This window comes from Numenius arquata, chromosome 2 (genome assembly GCF_964106895.1).
Source record: "Numenius arquata chromosome 2, bNumArq3.hap1.1, whole genome shotgun sequence".
In the NCBI taxonomy this organism is placed as follows: domain Eukaryota; kingdom Metazoa; phylum Chordata; class Aves; order Charadriiformes; family Scolopacidae; genus Numenius; species Numenius arquata.
Genome location: NC_133577.1, coordinates 42,355,629 through 42,371,175, shown reverse-complemented (window position 1 = coordinate 42,371,175; position 15,547 = coordinate 42,355,629). Strand labels below are relative to the sequence as shown.

At 41.5% G+C, this 15,547-nt stretch overlaps 1 protein-coding gene across 1 annotated transcript in view; it reads right to left on the bottom strand.

Annotated features, from left to right (window-relative positions):
• The window catches only part of PPP2R5A (protein phosphatase 2 regulatory subunit B'alpha), a 47,708-nt gene extending 33,189 nt beyond the window's left edge, over positions 1-14,519 (bottom strand). The window contains exon 1 of the mRNA XM_074164878.1: positions 13,687-14,519. Within this exon, the coding sequence (XP_074020979.1) occupies positions 13,687-13,837 (151 nt within the window). The 5' untranslated portion in view covers positions 13,838-14,519. The remainder of the gene's footprint in view (positions 1-13,686) is intronic.
• Positions 14,520-15,547: the final 1,028 nt, after the last annotated feature.

Below are 15,547 nucleotides of genomic sequence, written 5' to 3'. Positions count from 1 at the left end.
TAGTCTCTGTGGTCTGGTTCCATCTACTGTGCTATGTGCATCTGTACTCAATGGTGGAGGGATCTGCTCGAGCAGAAGGAAGCCTTAACGCTGACACGAAGAGAGGCGCACGTGTACTATGAGACATCAAGTGTTTGGTTGTGTTTGGGTTTTTTATTTATTTCTTCACATCAATAAATTAACAACACTGCTGTACAACCTGTTCTTTTTAGAGATACCGTTAAGTCTGGAAAGGGCTTGGTCTGGTAAAGTCTGCCCTACCCTACATAAAGCAAGCATAGGGAGTCCCGTTTAACCTAAATTTAAGATTTATTTTTGTCCTGGGGAGTTCTTGTGTGCGTTATTGTTGCAAATCTCTTGTAGCATCTGGGTGTCAATGTTTATGTTATAGGCATGGTAAAGCATTGTTAATAAATGGAGTTTTCATGCAATTGACGTTACAACAGGGGACAGAGAGAACATGTTTCTGGGTTCTCAGAAGTCTACACCTGCGGCATGGCAGGCAGCAAAATAGATAGCTGACAATGAAAAGGAGAGGTCTCTCTCACTGTTACCCCCTTGCCATTTGTTTCTCCTTTCTCCTCCTCTGCTCCCAGTCACATCCATCCCTCAACACCGGCTCTGGAACTCGTCAGACTTTTCTGCAAGCTGCCTTAACTCAATAACATGGCCATATTAGTGAGGTTAAACAGCTTCTGGAGGGGCCTGATGTGTATCAACTCTGGCACAAGATTAGTGATGGGAGCAGAAACTCCTCTTTCAGCTGTACTGAGCTGTTAAATTAGTTCACTGTCTTGTTTGGAATGTATCATCTGCTAGAGAGGTATGCGATAACTGAAAAATCCTACCTACACATTCAGTTAGCTGCTTTTTTAAATAACATTTTTTGAGTTTTTGTTTAGGGATTTTTTTTTGTTTGTTGTTGGTGGTTTGTTTGTTTGGGCTTTTTTATTGCCTTTTGCTCCTTTTTTAAGAAAAATGTAGTCCCTGTATAAAATCTCTCAGTATACTTGGCTATACTGATAGTCTGTAACATTCTCCAGTAACTCCGTGCAGCTGTAAGAGAAGTTCTCACAATTCCAGCTTTTGGTAGCGCAAGAGCCAAGCTGAAACTGGTGGGGCTACGAAAATGAGCACTCATGCAGCACCTTAGGTAGCCAAGGAATCTTGTCATCAATATTTTCAGGTTTTCCACACAGAAAAGAAAATTGCCACCCTAAGGAATAAGTACAATTTCTTAGTAAACTAGCGTTGTAAGTTTCCCCCCCCCATCCTTTGCATTCAGAGTTCAACAGCATAGGTTTTCAAGTCACCTGTTACCCCAAAGTCTACTATTGTTGCTGGAACTCTGGGAGGGGCTGAGTAAGTTCCTCTTGGTGTTTTCAGTAAACACAGCTCTGACTTTCCAGTTCAGATAAGGGAGTCAGATAGAACAACGTTATGTATCTTAAAAGTTAACCAGCTCCCGAAACAGTAGTAGGTTTGTTCATTAGAGAAGTTTTGGAAGACAACAAAGTAGAATGGTATTCTCAAACATTATGCTACAAGGAAATTCATACTACATATAGGAGATAACTAAAACAAAGACTTGGCACAGAATTAAAGGCACAGAAGGCACATTGGTCAATCCTGTCTAGGACCCGTGTGCTCATACTAACCACTTAACCTCTTCATTTCAGAAATCAAAAGGACTGCAAAACAGCAATCAAGAAAACAAGCTGAGCTTCTGCTGTGCTTCCACTTACAGGTAAACTATTCTGCAGACAGTCATCCGGCAGGCCTCGCACTAAGAGATTCATATGAACAATACTTCAAAATATGCTGTGACACCCTACTTGCTAAACTGTCCCTATAGCACATTTCTCCAACCAGTTGTGCAAAGTCAAATTAAAACTGCCAAAACCAACCAACGTGCTAAAAATCACACCACCATCCAAGTAAGTCTCCATTATTTTTTTTTTAAATAGCTAGGAAATCACAAGTTTTGCTCATTAGAATATTCTGGATTTAAGAGTAGTTCTGTGATACATGCCAGGGAAGAAAGGAAAGAAAAAGAAAGAAAGAAAAACAAACAAACAAACAAAACAATAGAAAGAAGTAAAACTAGATGAGTGTAACAATCAACAATGACTTTTATTCACACACAGCACTGTGGTTTATGAAGTTAGTTACAAAGACTAGCCTATAGATAATTTTAAAGTCACTTACTGAAAGTACTCCTGAAAAGCTATCTTCCATCCAATAGCACATACTGTTTGTTCAGATAGTCTCATCTGCCACTCCACATGGCCAGCGGTTGACCTTAACAAATCAGTCCAGAAAATCTGAAAAGCCTATGCTGATCTAACAACATCTGTCACAAATTCTGTGACGTGACTCCTTGCACTGATGGTAAGCTGCAAGTGTCTTAGCTAGATTGTTTCTACCATCTTCCAAGCTTTCTTATAATCTCGTACAGATAAGAGTCTCCAGCTACTACCACAATAAATCCCTTTATTTTAATGAATATTTGAATCATCCAAGACGCTTTAGACAGTAAGAAAGTACCCCGCTGAAGTGCTTTCATATTAATAGCCCTATTTCCTTGCATCTAATTACAGAAGACAACATGCAATCAGATGCAAAAATTAATAGAAATTATTCTCTTGATCTTCGAAGAGTTAAATAGCAAGACACTAGTAACCAGGTCTGCCACAATTTCCTTCATTTCTACCACACTTTCTCAAAAAGGAGATTTAAAGCACCATTGATTCCTTAAACAACCAACCAACCCACCAAACATACCAACCACTGGAACAGGAACATAAAACACCCTGACAAAATTTAACAAAATGTACAACTTGAACAAAGGCCTCCTGAAGAGCACACCATCAGTTCACAATCTAACTTGAAATTCAGCTACATGCGACAACCACCACAAAAAAACACCTCACAAAAACAAGAAAACAAAAAACCAAATCACCACATAAAAAACAGGGGAAAAAAAAATAGCGTCCAATGACCCGACACGGTTGAATCAATGCTGCTTTTGAACGTACTAAGTAGTTCAGCAATTTGCATATGGTAGGCAAGTTTTATAATAAACATAGTATCACTGAACAAAAGGCAAACTAGTTTCACTTATACAGCTGAAGTGTATGTTTTCAAAAAACAATTAAGCTACTCCTCTTGTGTTTGAAACAAGCTTTCTCCCACCAGTCAGCCAACTATTATGTTCCCCAGTGCATTCATTTATATTTTTGGCATTGGCTGCTACTGTATTTGCTGTCTTCATTTAAAAACCATCAAGCGGTTTTAATGACTGATCATATGCCAGCATGGGCCTATCTTTAATATAACAAGAAGCTCTGAGAGTTTAACATTCTCTCCTACATGCAAGACATCAGCCCAAATAATGGTTTCGCTGGCTTGATGAAAGTGCAATAGCTCCAGATCTTAAAACAATTTAAAATAAGAACCCTGCCTCTTTAAGGAATACAGTGCTAAATCCTATCACCGAATTAATATGCACAACCAGGTCATTAAACTGGGCAAGAGGGGAATAATTGATTTCTAGAACGGGAAATTGTTTCTTAGAGCTGCGAATTGCAATAGATGGCAACCTTTAACTTAAAATTACAGAAGTTGACACAAAGGCCTGAGAATTAAAACTGCTTTCCCAAAACAGAAAATACAACTCCTGAATAGCTTTTGTTACATTTAAATGCAACAAAGGTTTTTGTTATGGTAAAACATACATGCTTTCAAGAAGTACTCCTAACAAGAGGGCAAATAAAGGTCAAGGTAAAGCCCTGGGTATGTACACAGGTCCTCTCTTTAAAGTCTAACTCGGGTTACACTGTATTAGCCACCAGCTGAAAGCGCCCACAGAGAGGCTGGCACACAACAACTTGTAACTCCTGGTAACTCACCCATGTGCCAGGAAAATTAACCACCAGGAATACCCAAGAGACTACAGAAAGGGACAGAGACTACAGACCACGTTTCTGAGACTGTCGAATCAAAAAGATCGGAAGGGACAATCAGTAGGATGCTGCTTGTTCCTGACACAGGAACTGTTAATTATACTCTTCCTCAAATACCAGGATTTGCTCTTAAAGAAATACTATTTATTGAAATGTGTTCAATACAATTTTGAATTTTCACATGTAATTTTGAAGATGTAAATCAACCCTTCAGGTTGTGACAAGGTAGACTTGAGGAATTGCTTCACATCTACCCTGCTAAGAATTAAAAGAAGAATAATCTGAACAGCTCTGCTCCCTCTTTATCCCCCAACAGCTGTAGAGCTCTGTACGTACGTTACCAGGATATAAAGACAGCTGAAAAGCAGGTGACAAAGCTGTGTGCCACAGGCTCAGTAAACACTTAAGCTCAATACCCATTATACAGTACTGTATCAAAAATACTCTCTATTCATAGGAACACTTTGCTTGACAAGAAGACCAAACCAATTTGATTTGTGCCTTTTAAGCTTGAAAGGGCAGAAACTGTATTTATCATTAGAATAAGCTCCCTTTTTATTAAGTCAACTGCAAAACTCCTATTTGACTGAGATTATGGTATGTTATAATTAGTGAGCATTGATAATGAAATAAGCCATAAGTGGATCTGGTGTGGGATATTCTTTTTTTAAACCCATTAACTTGTACTCTTCCCCAATCATCTCCTTACCTTACCTAAGAATAAAATTCATTTGAATAAGATGCTGACTTGCTCCAGTTTGGCATCACACTAGAAAATGCACGTCAACATTACAAATCAAGTTTGTTTGTATTTTCCCAGACACTGAAGAAACACTCACGCCATCTTCACACAGCAAAATTAGCACTGAGTGCAGTATAAAAATACCTTTTATTTGAAACCAAGGGGTAGCTGTTAAACATTACTTCACAAAGTACAGAAACTCATTTTGCAGTTAATTTAACACATAGCTATTTTAAATGTGTGAAAAGGATGTACAGGGGAGTAATTTAATAGGAAATCTGTGCCAGAGGAAACATGCAATCTAGCTTTTCAAAAGCTAAGGAACAACCTCCTCTTCCCTTCAATGCCTGTGTAAATCTGGGTGGAAGTTACAGGTATTGGATTAATTCCTTGGATAAATATACACTTTACAAATTGGCTAAACCAGTGTTTCTTAATGTCCAATTTTCAGACAAATAAGACAATGAGATACTTCACAATGATAAGGGTTACAGTAGGAAGAGCTAAGATTAAATTAGACTGGAAAGACAGGCGAAATCCTGGTTCTGCTGCATTCAGTGACCTAACTCTCGCTGACCTCAGTGGGAGTAGATCATTTTGAGCAGATGAATATTCAAGCATTTGCGGGATCTCTTTACCCACTTCACTTAAATTAAGCATTTAGCCTCATAAATAAAAGGTTGAGCTACTTTTTTTTTTTTTTAATAATTTTAATCATATTCAAACAGTTACATTCTTTCTATCAAAAACTATAAAAACCAAGTGTTCAGTAATGAGGGATCCTACACTTAAGTATATTTTCATTTGACAAAAATCTCTTGGCTATTTTTAAACTCAATGTACACCATTTTGATGTTCTGAGTTTATTTTGCTCCTGCTTCCTACTTTTAAGGGAAAATACATAGAAATACGAACTACCAAACCTTGTCCTTCCTGACTGTACTGTGGGACCCAGCCTATGCCTCTCTAGGGGGCTCTGATACTTGCATCTTAATTTTTCATCCCAAAATAATGGCTTCTTTCCTACAGAATCCAACAATACTGAAATGCACAAATTTATTTCACATATATAATTCAAAACCCAAGTTCAAGTCTCATCATTTGTTGCTGTTACATACATGAGGAACCAAGATTTATGCTGCTTAACAGGACTTCAGTCTTACATGTGTGACATATTTTTAGTAAGCATAGAATTTTTAATTAAAAACATCATACACTTTTCAAAAGCTTTACCCACTTACACTAAATCGGAACTTTTTTTAAAACCCATTTTATTCCCCCACACTTTCCCACAGAATTTTACTCGAGAAGAAATTAATAAAATAAAAGCTGTGTTTTTATTTTTTAAAGGACCAACCATCTACAGAAACAAACTAACTTATTAAATCACTTCTAAACCTTCACTTGTTTGTGCAGCGATGCCCCCTGCTAATTCTCAAATACAGTAACAGCAGAAATAAAGCTGGTTCCCCCTTTATGTTCAGACAAATTGCTCTGACTTTTTATCCCTGCTCTTCTTCAGATCAGCCCTCCTGGTCCATGCTATATTGTCCTTCTCTAAACTCACTCGGTTCAGCTGCTCTTCCAGTGCTTCTGAGAAAGTCTGCTGTGCTGCTTTCACCACTCTTATTCAGAGCTTGTCAACTTTCCAAGTGTGTGATGGTCTCAGATATAAACTAATTGGCAATCTGAAAAACTAAACTTGGGTAGCATACTGAAAGTTTTCCTGCTATGGTAGGAACTAGCTTTAATGCCTTTAATTGTCAAGGGTTTAAAAATCACTTATGAGAACCAGAAATCTTCCTTCTGCAGCACTACTCTTGAATACACACATGCAAATATAATTTTTACTGTTACTCAAACATTGACCTCCCAGCTCCACAGCAAAACTCTCATTTATCTTCTGAATGGTATCATATCAATGAAACTGACAAAAACTACTAATTTCACCAAAACTTTGCTTGGTAAAATAGTGATAAACAATGGCAAAGAAAGGAAACATGAGATGAGACAGAAATCTTTTCCCAATGGTAGCTGGGCAACACAACAGCACAAGCTTTTTTTAAAAAAAAATCTATAGCCTTTTCCCTTCACCATACTCATAGCAGCAATACATGCTACTACTTAGCAGGCTACAGGTCATCTACAATTCTGATCATAATGAAGTCTCTTCCCATAGCCTCCATACCCTTAAAATACTAAGATCTAGTATCCTGCATCTGCACTTCACCAGCCTTTCTCAGCTTTGCTCCCGCCCCAAAGCAGTATTACTAAACACAACAATTGAAAGTGAAATTCATGCTCTCATCGTAGTCACTGCAGTTATGCTCTCCTCATTTTTAAATACTCAAGACTCTCATCTGATGAACCAACTCATCTGCAATCAGTTCCTGATGTATCTAACAAAACCCTAGGCCCATGAAGTTTCAGGAAGATCATGGGACATTCAAAAACCACGGTTGCATTGAAAAACCATGAAGAAACCAGAAGAGAGTATGATAAGGAACATTTCCAGAAAGTTTCACAGCCAATAGGAGCATTGAGGCTCTAAACACTGAGCTTAAGCTAGCTCCTGGAGAGGAGATAGTTTCTGCGCTCTCTTCCCACTGAAGCTTCTCCAGTCAGCCCACCACTTCCATACTGTCCCCTCGTCTGGAACACACTTCTGGGTTCCTGCTTGTAGAAAAATACATTACAAGTTCTCCATACGCTTAGTTGCCATGCCTAGCACTACTGCAGACAAGAAAACCAAAGAAAAGCCATGCACAGTAGTCTCACAGAGCATAATGGCTGAGAGCAGCGTAGCAGATACTGAAGTATCTATACACAACAGCGTAACAGATACCAAATCATTAGCCTTGCTACTGAGCTACAGCAGTTCCTGAGCATGTCTTAGAATTTGGACCAAATTAGATCAGTTTTCATGTGCTAAGCTCCAAAGTATAGCAAACATTGAACCTCAAGACAGTTAGCTGTTTGTTTTTTTTTAAATATTGACAATACACAATTTATTTCTACTCCAGTCTTAGATGCAGTTTGAACTGTTTTTGCTGAAACTAAGAAAATTAGCCTAAGGAACAGTTCCAAATAAAACTGTCCATACTTGGCATGGAAAACTTCAGTCCAAACAATTCAGCAATGCTGTAAGCAGCTGAGAATAAGGTCTTGTGAAGGAAAACTGTAGGCAACTTTAACTACCATGAGCTCTCCCTTTGAGTCAAAAAGCTGCTATGAAATAGGCATCTTGTAGACAACATACTTCATTGGCCATGAACTCAGCAAAACTTAACAGAAACTAGTTTAGTGATTCTGATAAAAATCAATGATTCAGACATTAAAAAGAAGCCATCACTGTCAGTCCAGTTTCTACTAGAGCATTTTGCAAAGGCAGTCTTATACAACAGATGTTATTTACTACCTATTCATCTAGTTAAGCTGTGGTTCCAACCTTCAAAATCCACACACTGTTATGAGACTATAAATACAATTTTAGCCTGCTAAATTACAACAGGAGTCAGGACTACAATGGCGTAGAAGTCAAATTTTATACCCTTCCCAAGGGAAGTGTCTTTTTTCATAAGAACACAACACATATCCCTTCTATGCTTAAACATAATTTTAATCTGTCTAGAACTGTTAGTAAGACATCTTTTCAAAAGCACTGAATGATTTTAAGATAGATATTAAAAAAAAAAAATCTGTAGACTGAAGAAATCTTTTGATCAGATACAAATGGAGTTAACTGCTTAAGGCTATTTCCTACAGCAACTAACATTAAATTCAGCACCTGCAAAACTAATATCTGACTAAACTAGAAAGCAACAAATATGGAAAAAGAAATCTGATACTAAGCTGGCACACAGAAGATGTGAAAGATTTAAATAGAAAAGTTCATGTGAAGACTGTCAATAGGCTCTATATTTAGGAGTGACTCTTGATGGAAGTATACTCTAAGACCAAAAATTCAAATCTAAGGATAAAAAAAGGTCAATTTGTTACGAATTAAAGACTAAATGTTCCACTCCATAAACTAGGAACAGTTCCTTAATATAGAAAAAAAATATTAAACAGCCAATTTTTCATGGAACTACACTAGAATATTAAAAAAAAAAATCTTAAAGCTTATTTAGTTATTATAGGGTCTCTATTTCTCAAGATTTTAACTTCACTATACAGAAGATTTCACTACTTTACAGTGCACGCTACTGAGATCATACATAAGAGTTAAACCTAAATTCTACACAGAACATCCTCATTATTCATCTGAAATAAATATTATGTCTCTTAAGGAAAAACTCACCCAAGAATACTGTAGTTGCAAGGGTTGTTGAATACAAAACGTATAGGATGGGAGACTACAGAAAAGGAAATAACAATGAATCATGCGGGATACAAAAAAAAGTGCTAATCCGAGACAGAAAACTGTCATTTTGTTTATGAATATTTATTATTTTTTAAGGACTTTTTCCTTTGAGGAGCAAAGGCAACTAAATGCGAGAAGAAAATTCCTCTTACTGTTTTTTAACTCCACTTATTTTTGTCACTCAGAAGCACACTATACGACTCAAAACATTTGAAGTTTAAGGCTTGAACTGACCCTGATAGATTTAATAAAAAATCTAAAATTAAATTAGTTAAAATTTTATCCCTAAGCAAGTTTATTAGGCCTTCCTGTAATAACTGCACAAAAGCTTACCTTGAGGACAGCACCTGGTTCTCAGTCAAATCCAAGCTCTCTCTCAAGAGTTCAAGTTAAGAGAACACAATTATTAATACCTATTTTAGACCCCATATTTGAATGTTGGAACTACACACTTCTTAACTATATCTTCTTAAAAATGTCTTATTCCCATATACTTCACCGCTGTAACTCTCAGCCCCACAGGGATTGTTATAATCATCGCTAGCCTATGGTTGAAAGATTTTTGGACCACTTTCCAGTTCCTCTGCTGTAAGGGCCAGCATCTTCTCTGTGGGGAGACAGTTTAATTTGGAAGTGAACACTAAGAACTTTTTTTCATAGATTTGTTCTCCAAGCATGATATAGGAAATAAGCCTGCAGTGACATGCATTTTCCCAAATGAATATTCGCCACTGAGAAGATCACAGAAAGGCATCAGGAAATGTTTATTCATTCCAGCTGCACTTGACATGTTCAGTATACAGGAAAAAAAAAAGGTATACTTGCTTTACAACCTGACAGATCACATTCACTGTGCTAAACAAAAGGAAGGAGTTGTGTTTTCTGTTCACCGTTTACCACCTGTATTTTTACATGCTGCTTCAACCAAAAGTGACAGAAACAAGTATGCATACTTTTATTGTAATGTGCCAGATCAGGTTCCAAGGTCAAGTTGTATCTCTTTTTTCAAAAATGAAGGTAACTGCATGAGCTATTGCAGTCTTTTAAAATTACTTGCTATTGAGAAAAAATTACCACTTCTTAAGATGTTAAAAATAACACTTCCTTTGCCAGATTTCTTTAAACCTGCTCTCAGAATTGTCCATGAAGTGATAAAATCCTGCTGTTAAGCAGCACGTTATTCTGGCTGCAGATTTTTCCACGTATTTGTATTATGTAAACTACAAAGTAACAAAATGAAAAGGAGAAAGGAAAAAAAAAAAAAAGCAACTTCAACTTCTAATGGGTTTAACAAGCACTCTTTTTTTCTTTTTCTTTTAAATACAGTCACTTGGTCGTCAGTATTTCTTATTCAGTTTTTAAATAATACAGTAAAACGGACACTCTCCCGAATAACAAACACATAGGAAACTGTTAACTTAACTGAAGAATGTATTACTAATTCATTTTATGTATCCTGACATCAGTCAGGTCTTTCTGAGCTTTTGTCTAAAAACGATAGATAACATCACATGCAGAAATAAGCTGAATGTTAATGACAACACAAAACCTCGCTGCCCCTCCTCTCAATTCCAGCCCCCCAACAAAACCTCTGAAGTGAAGAGCACCTACTATTTGGGACTGTTACCTACTGTTTCCAGACACATTTCTTCTCCTAGCAGCGATACAACATGCAGCCAAATCAAGGAATTTTGGTCATAAAAAGCAGCAGTACAATTAACTCCAGAAATACGTACTTTTAAGATTATCTGTCTACAGGCTTTCAAACTATGAAAGCGCGTTACACAACTCATCTGGACATTTCAGTGGCAGACAAACAACAGTCCCTAGATAAAAGGAACAAAACCCATAACACTATCTACCAACAAGGTACTTTTAAAAGTGGATGAGTAATTCTTTTATTCTTCTGGAACATCCCTCCTTCCAGTAAAATAGATGCAAGTATTTTAGGCCAGTCTGACAAACCTATTGGGGAGTTTTAGAATGCTATTTATACTTATTTTAGAATATTTTTTCTTAAAAGCAATGAAATGAGAGTAACTATATAAAAATTAAATATTTCATAGCATAATACCAAACTGCTTTTTTTATCTACAAAACACTACTCTTCTCCCAACACAGGCTTCAAACAGCTCAGATTTAACCATTTATTTGAAATATCTGGAAAAGGAAAAAGCCTTAATATAATTTCATAAGTGTATGCTGAGCACCCTTAGGCATCAGTATAATAACTGTACTTTCCTTTTTCAGCCCCTCCCTGGGAATGCTGCCTACCACTCTGTAGATGATACTACACTGGCAGCATCACAACTATTACTGAATTCCATATCAGCTTTAAAGAATAGAGCAGAGCTCCATCTTTCCAAGGCGTATGTGATTAGAACAAGAAGTTTTACAAAACGATACATTTATAGAAAGAGCGACTACTATCTTTCTAGAAGCTTTTTTTGGTTTAGGGGGCTGGGGATGTTCAAAAGAGAAGGGGAGAGAGGGAGCCTCAAGCGGATGGAGAGAAATCACCCTATGTCCAGGACAAACCTAACATCACAAACCCAAGGGAGCAAACACACAGAAGAGTGCTGCCTGACTTTCTGCTAACTGGCTAGTTGGGACACTATAACGCAGAAACGCATATTTTGGCCAGTTTTATGTTCCGAAGCTGGTTTAGAGGGCAAGTCTTTAAATTTAAATCATAAGCATAAAGACAGATGTGATTTTCCTTTAAGAATTTAAGGGAATTCAAACTACTATAAAAGTCTGCAAAACTGAAGAAATTCCTCTGCTAGTTTATGGCCTCAAATTCCCAAAGATCTGAGCTGCTGATGCCATGCAAAATTTCTCTGTTATAAGTAAAGAGATGTAAAATCGCACTCACAAAACTATAAAATTTAATCATAGAGAGTTAAAAATTTAATATTAAAGCCCCAGCTCAACAAAGAATGTAAACTTGGACATTTTGCCGATTTAAGCTGGAACTACTCCCTGCATAAAGTATGTATGTTTAACTGTTTGCTGGATCAGGACTCAAACTTTCTGAAGTCTGCCACCTATGTGCGATATTTACCAAGTGCTTTTACAAGGTCTCAAGTGTGGTTTTACAAAAATGATCTGTGAGGAAAATATATGGTCTAAACAGCATGTGAATAGCAGAAACTAAATATTGACTTTAAACAAATTATTCTGGTTATAAATCGCTCAAACCAAACTAGCGTACCAAGACAGGACACAACAGAGAAAAGAAAGGCCAAAACAAGCAGCAAGAACATCCCTGCTGTTGTTAAAAGTAACAGCCAAAAGCCCTGCAACAAACATGCTAAAGAAAAAAACACCCTACCCCCCTTGTTACTCTCCTGCCCAAGCTTATTTGCATTTAATAACATTTCTGCCAGTTTTACGGTTCATGTACATCTGCCACTCAAGAGTATGAAAAAAAGACCACATTGCTTTGAAATACTACAGACATTACTGTAAAAGGCATAAAATCAAACAGGAAAAAAAAAGTACTTAGTAACTAGGAATATTTCTAAGTTTGATGTATGTCATTCAAATTTTGGATAGTTGCTGCAAATCATCAGAGATTTTTTCCACCATCATAAGACGCAGCTTCAAGAACCTTAAGACTTTAACACTAGTGAAAGTTAAATTAATATCCTGGCTCGTATCAAGGTAATCTCTCTCCCTTATTTTCCAGGTCTCTGTCAAATCCTTTAATAACAACTTCATATTCTCTGCCTAATAACTATTTTTGAAATTTTTAAAAGAAGGAATATACAGAAATCGATTATTTTGTTCAAAGGTGTGGAAGGGTGATATTAAATTTCGTTTCACTTTTGTAATTGAACGAACTAAGTCTTTTCAGATTTTAGCTCCATTACAAGGGATAAAAACTTCACTATCTATTTTAATGCCAGCATCTACATTTCTCACTCCCTTGTGAGCATTCGCATACAGCAGTATGCAGAAAAAAGTCTCTGAGGCAACTCCTGATCATTAAAAAAAGACAGGTAAAACGTCATTCAAACACTGCCCAAAAGTGATGGGAAGAACCACTAAGCCAGACGCAAACTCTCTCCGGTAACTCAGGATATTATGCCACAGGCACGGAGTTCCTCTTTGCAAAATCCCCCCGTGGGAGAAGCCACCACTCGCTCCTAGGTTTCAGCGCCCCTAAACTCGACTTAGCGTCTACATTTTCCGCTATAAGCCTTTAAAAAGCACACCTGCCGCCCAACACTTACCCCTAAATCACCCAGAAGAGGGGCGATGAGTTAAGAGGAGTCAGTCCCCGGGGCAGTAAACGGGAACCGACCCGTACGACACTTGTTTACGCGAGCGGAGGAAGCGAGCCCGTTCGTGCACGGAATTCCTCCTGCAGGGTCCCTACCTGGAAAGCACCGGGAGCGGAGGAGGACGCGGCTAAAGGGCAGAGGGTGCGGGGGCAGAGGACGAGCCAGGACAGGCGGCGACAGGGCAGCGGCGGGGCAGGCAAAGTGCTGTCATCAGAGGCAGCCCCGGGCGGCCGAGGGCAGCGGGCACCTGTAGCCGGGGCAGGGGGGACGGGAGGGACACAGGACTGGGGGGGTGCAGGAGGAGGAGGAAGGAGGACAGACGGGTACCTTTGAGCTGGGGCAAGGGCGAGAGCTCCACCTGGCTGCCCTGGCTGCGGAACTGCGAGGAGCCCTGCGAGCGCTTCTGCCTCTGAGCCTTGCGCACCGATTTCCGTGTGAAGCCATCCACTTTCTCCGCGGCAGAGATGGCCGCCGACATGGCTGGGCGGTGAGGCGGCGCGGGGGGACGTCGCTCTCCAGAAGCATATATCAAAGCGGAGGGAGAAGCGGGCGGGCAAAAAAAGGTCTTTTTTTTAAAAAAAAAAAAAAAAAAAAAAAAAAGGAGGGAAAAAAAAACCCCAAAACAAACAAAACCAAGTCCTCCCTGTCCTCACACACACACACCGACGGGAAGAGGGGAAGAGAAGGCTGGCGTCCGAGCGGCGGTGCCGGCGCGGGCTGCCGGGCGCTGGGGAGGCTCCTGGGTCCGGGCTGCCGCCTCGCTCCTCAGTTCCTGCTTCCCTCGCAGTTTCCTCTCCGATGGAAGCCAGCTGCCGTGGAAGCGGGGGCGGGTGGCGGCCGGCGGAGGAGCGGAAAGAGGAAAAGAGGAAAAACAAACAAACCAACCCAAAGACAACTTTGCCCGGCGGGGCGGGCGGTCGCCAAACTTTCCCGCGGCGGGGGCGGAGGGGACGGGACACACACCGGGCTCCCGCTCTCCTCAGGGCAGGCGCGGGCCGGGCTCGGCGGCGCCGCTGCCGCCCCGCTCCCGCCTCACTCGCTCCGCGTCCCTCTCAGCCGGGCTCGCCTGCGCCAGCCCGCGCCGAGCCCGCGATCATCGGCCGGACTCGCCCCCTGGGCCGAGCTCGCTGGGGAGGCGGCTCTTCCACTCCCCGCTCCCCAAGTCGCTGGCTTCCCCACACGCCCCTTCTCCGCCTTCAACCGCCGCCGGCTGCTCTCTGCGCCTCCGCCGTCATCCTGCCCCCTCCCGCTCACGACCGGCGGCCGCTACGAAGTGTCCCCGCCCGCTGAAGCCCCGGAGCCGGCGGGCGAGCAAGCGGCCGCGCAACTTGGCGAAGCCGAGGAGAGTTGAGGGGGGGAAGGGGCGGGGTGGGGGCGACAGCAGAGGGAGCAAGAAGGGACGAGAGCAGCGGCGGCGCTGAATGATTGACGGCGGTGGACAGCCAATGAAAAGAGAGGATCGTGGAACACCCACCCCCTCCCCCTCCTCCGCGCAGGGTTTAGGGGAGGACGCAGGAGCTGGGACGCGCTGCGCGGGGACGGTATGATTGACAATGAGCTCCTCCAACCGAGAGGAGAGGAGGGTAAGGTGGGTGGGGCTTGCCTGGCGGACGTAAAAGGCGAGGGAAGGGGAAGGGGTGGGGACAGCGGGTGGAGCTGGCAGTGGCCAATCGGCGCTCAGGGCGGCGGTCGCGAGGCCGGGAGAGGGAAGCGGCGGAGGGCGGACGTTGGGCGCGCGCGCGCGAAGCTTCCGTTACCGAGCCACCCCTGGCCGCAGCGGCCGTCGCAGACGGTGAAGGCCTTTTCTCCTCGCAGAGCCCAAGCCCGCTCGCTGTCGCTTCTGTGGAGACACGAGTCGGCAGGGAGACCGGCGGGGAGGGGACGAGTTGCAGCCGGGATCCCGGACCCGCTTCCCGCCGCGGGCGCCGTGGCTCACCCGGGTTTGGGCTGGGGGGAAACGACATGAAAAGAAGGGGGAGGCCTGTGGCGAGAGGACGGCTCTCCTAGCTGGGGGCATTCCCCAGGTCCTAAGGCATGTCCGCGCCCTCGGGGCCGGGACATGGGCGCGCTGGGCGAGGCGGGGATCCCGGCTCCGGTGTCCCCCGCGGTGTGAAGGCTGCGAGGCAGGGGCTGCCTGACTGTACTAGAGCTGCCGAGAGAGCAACAGTCGCGCTCGATGCCTTCAACG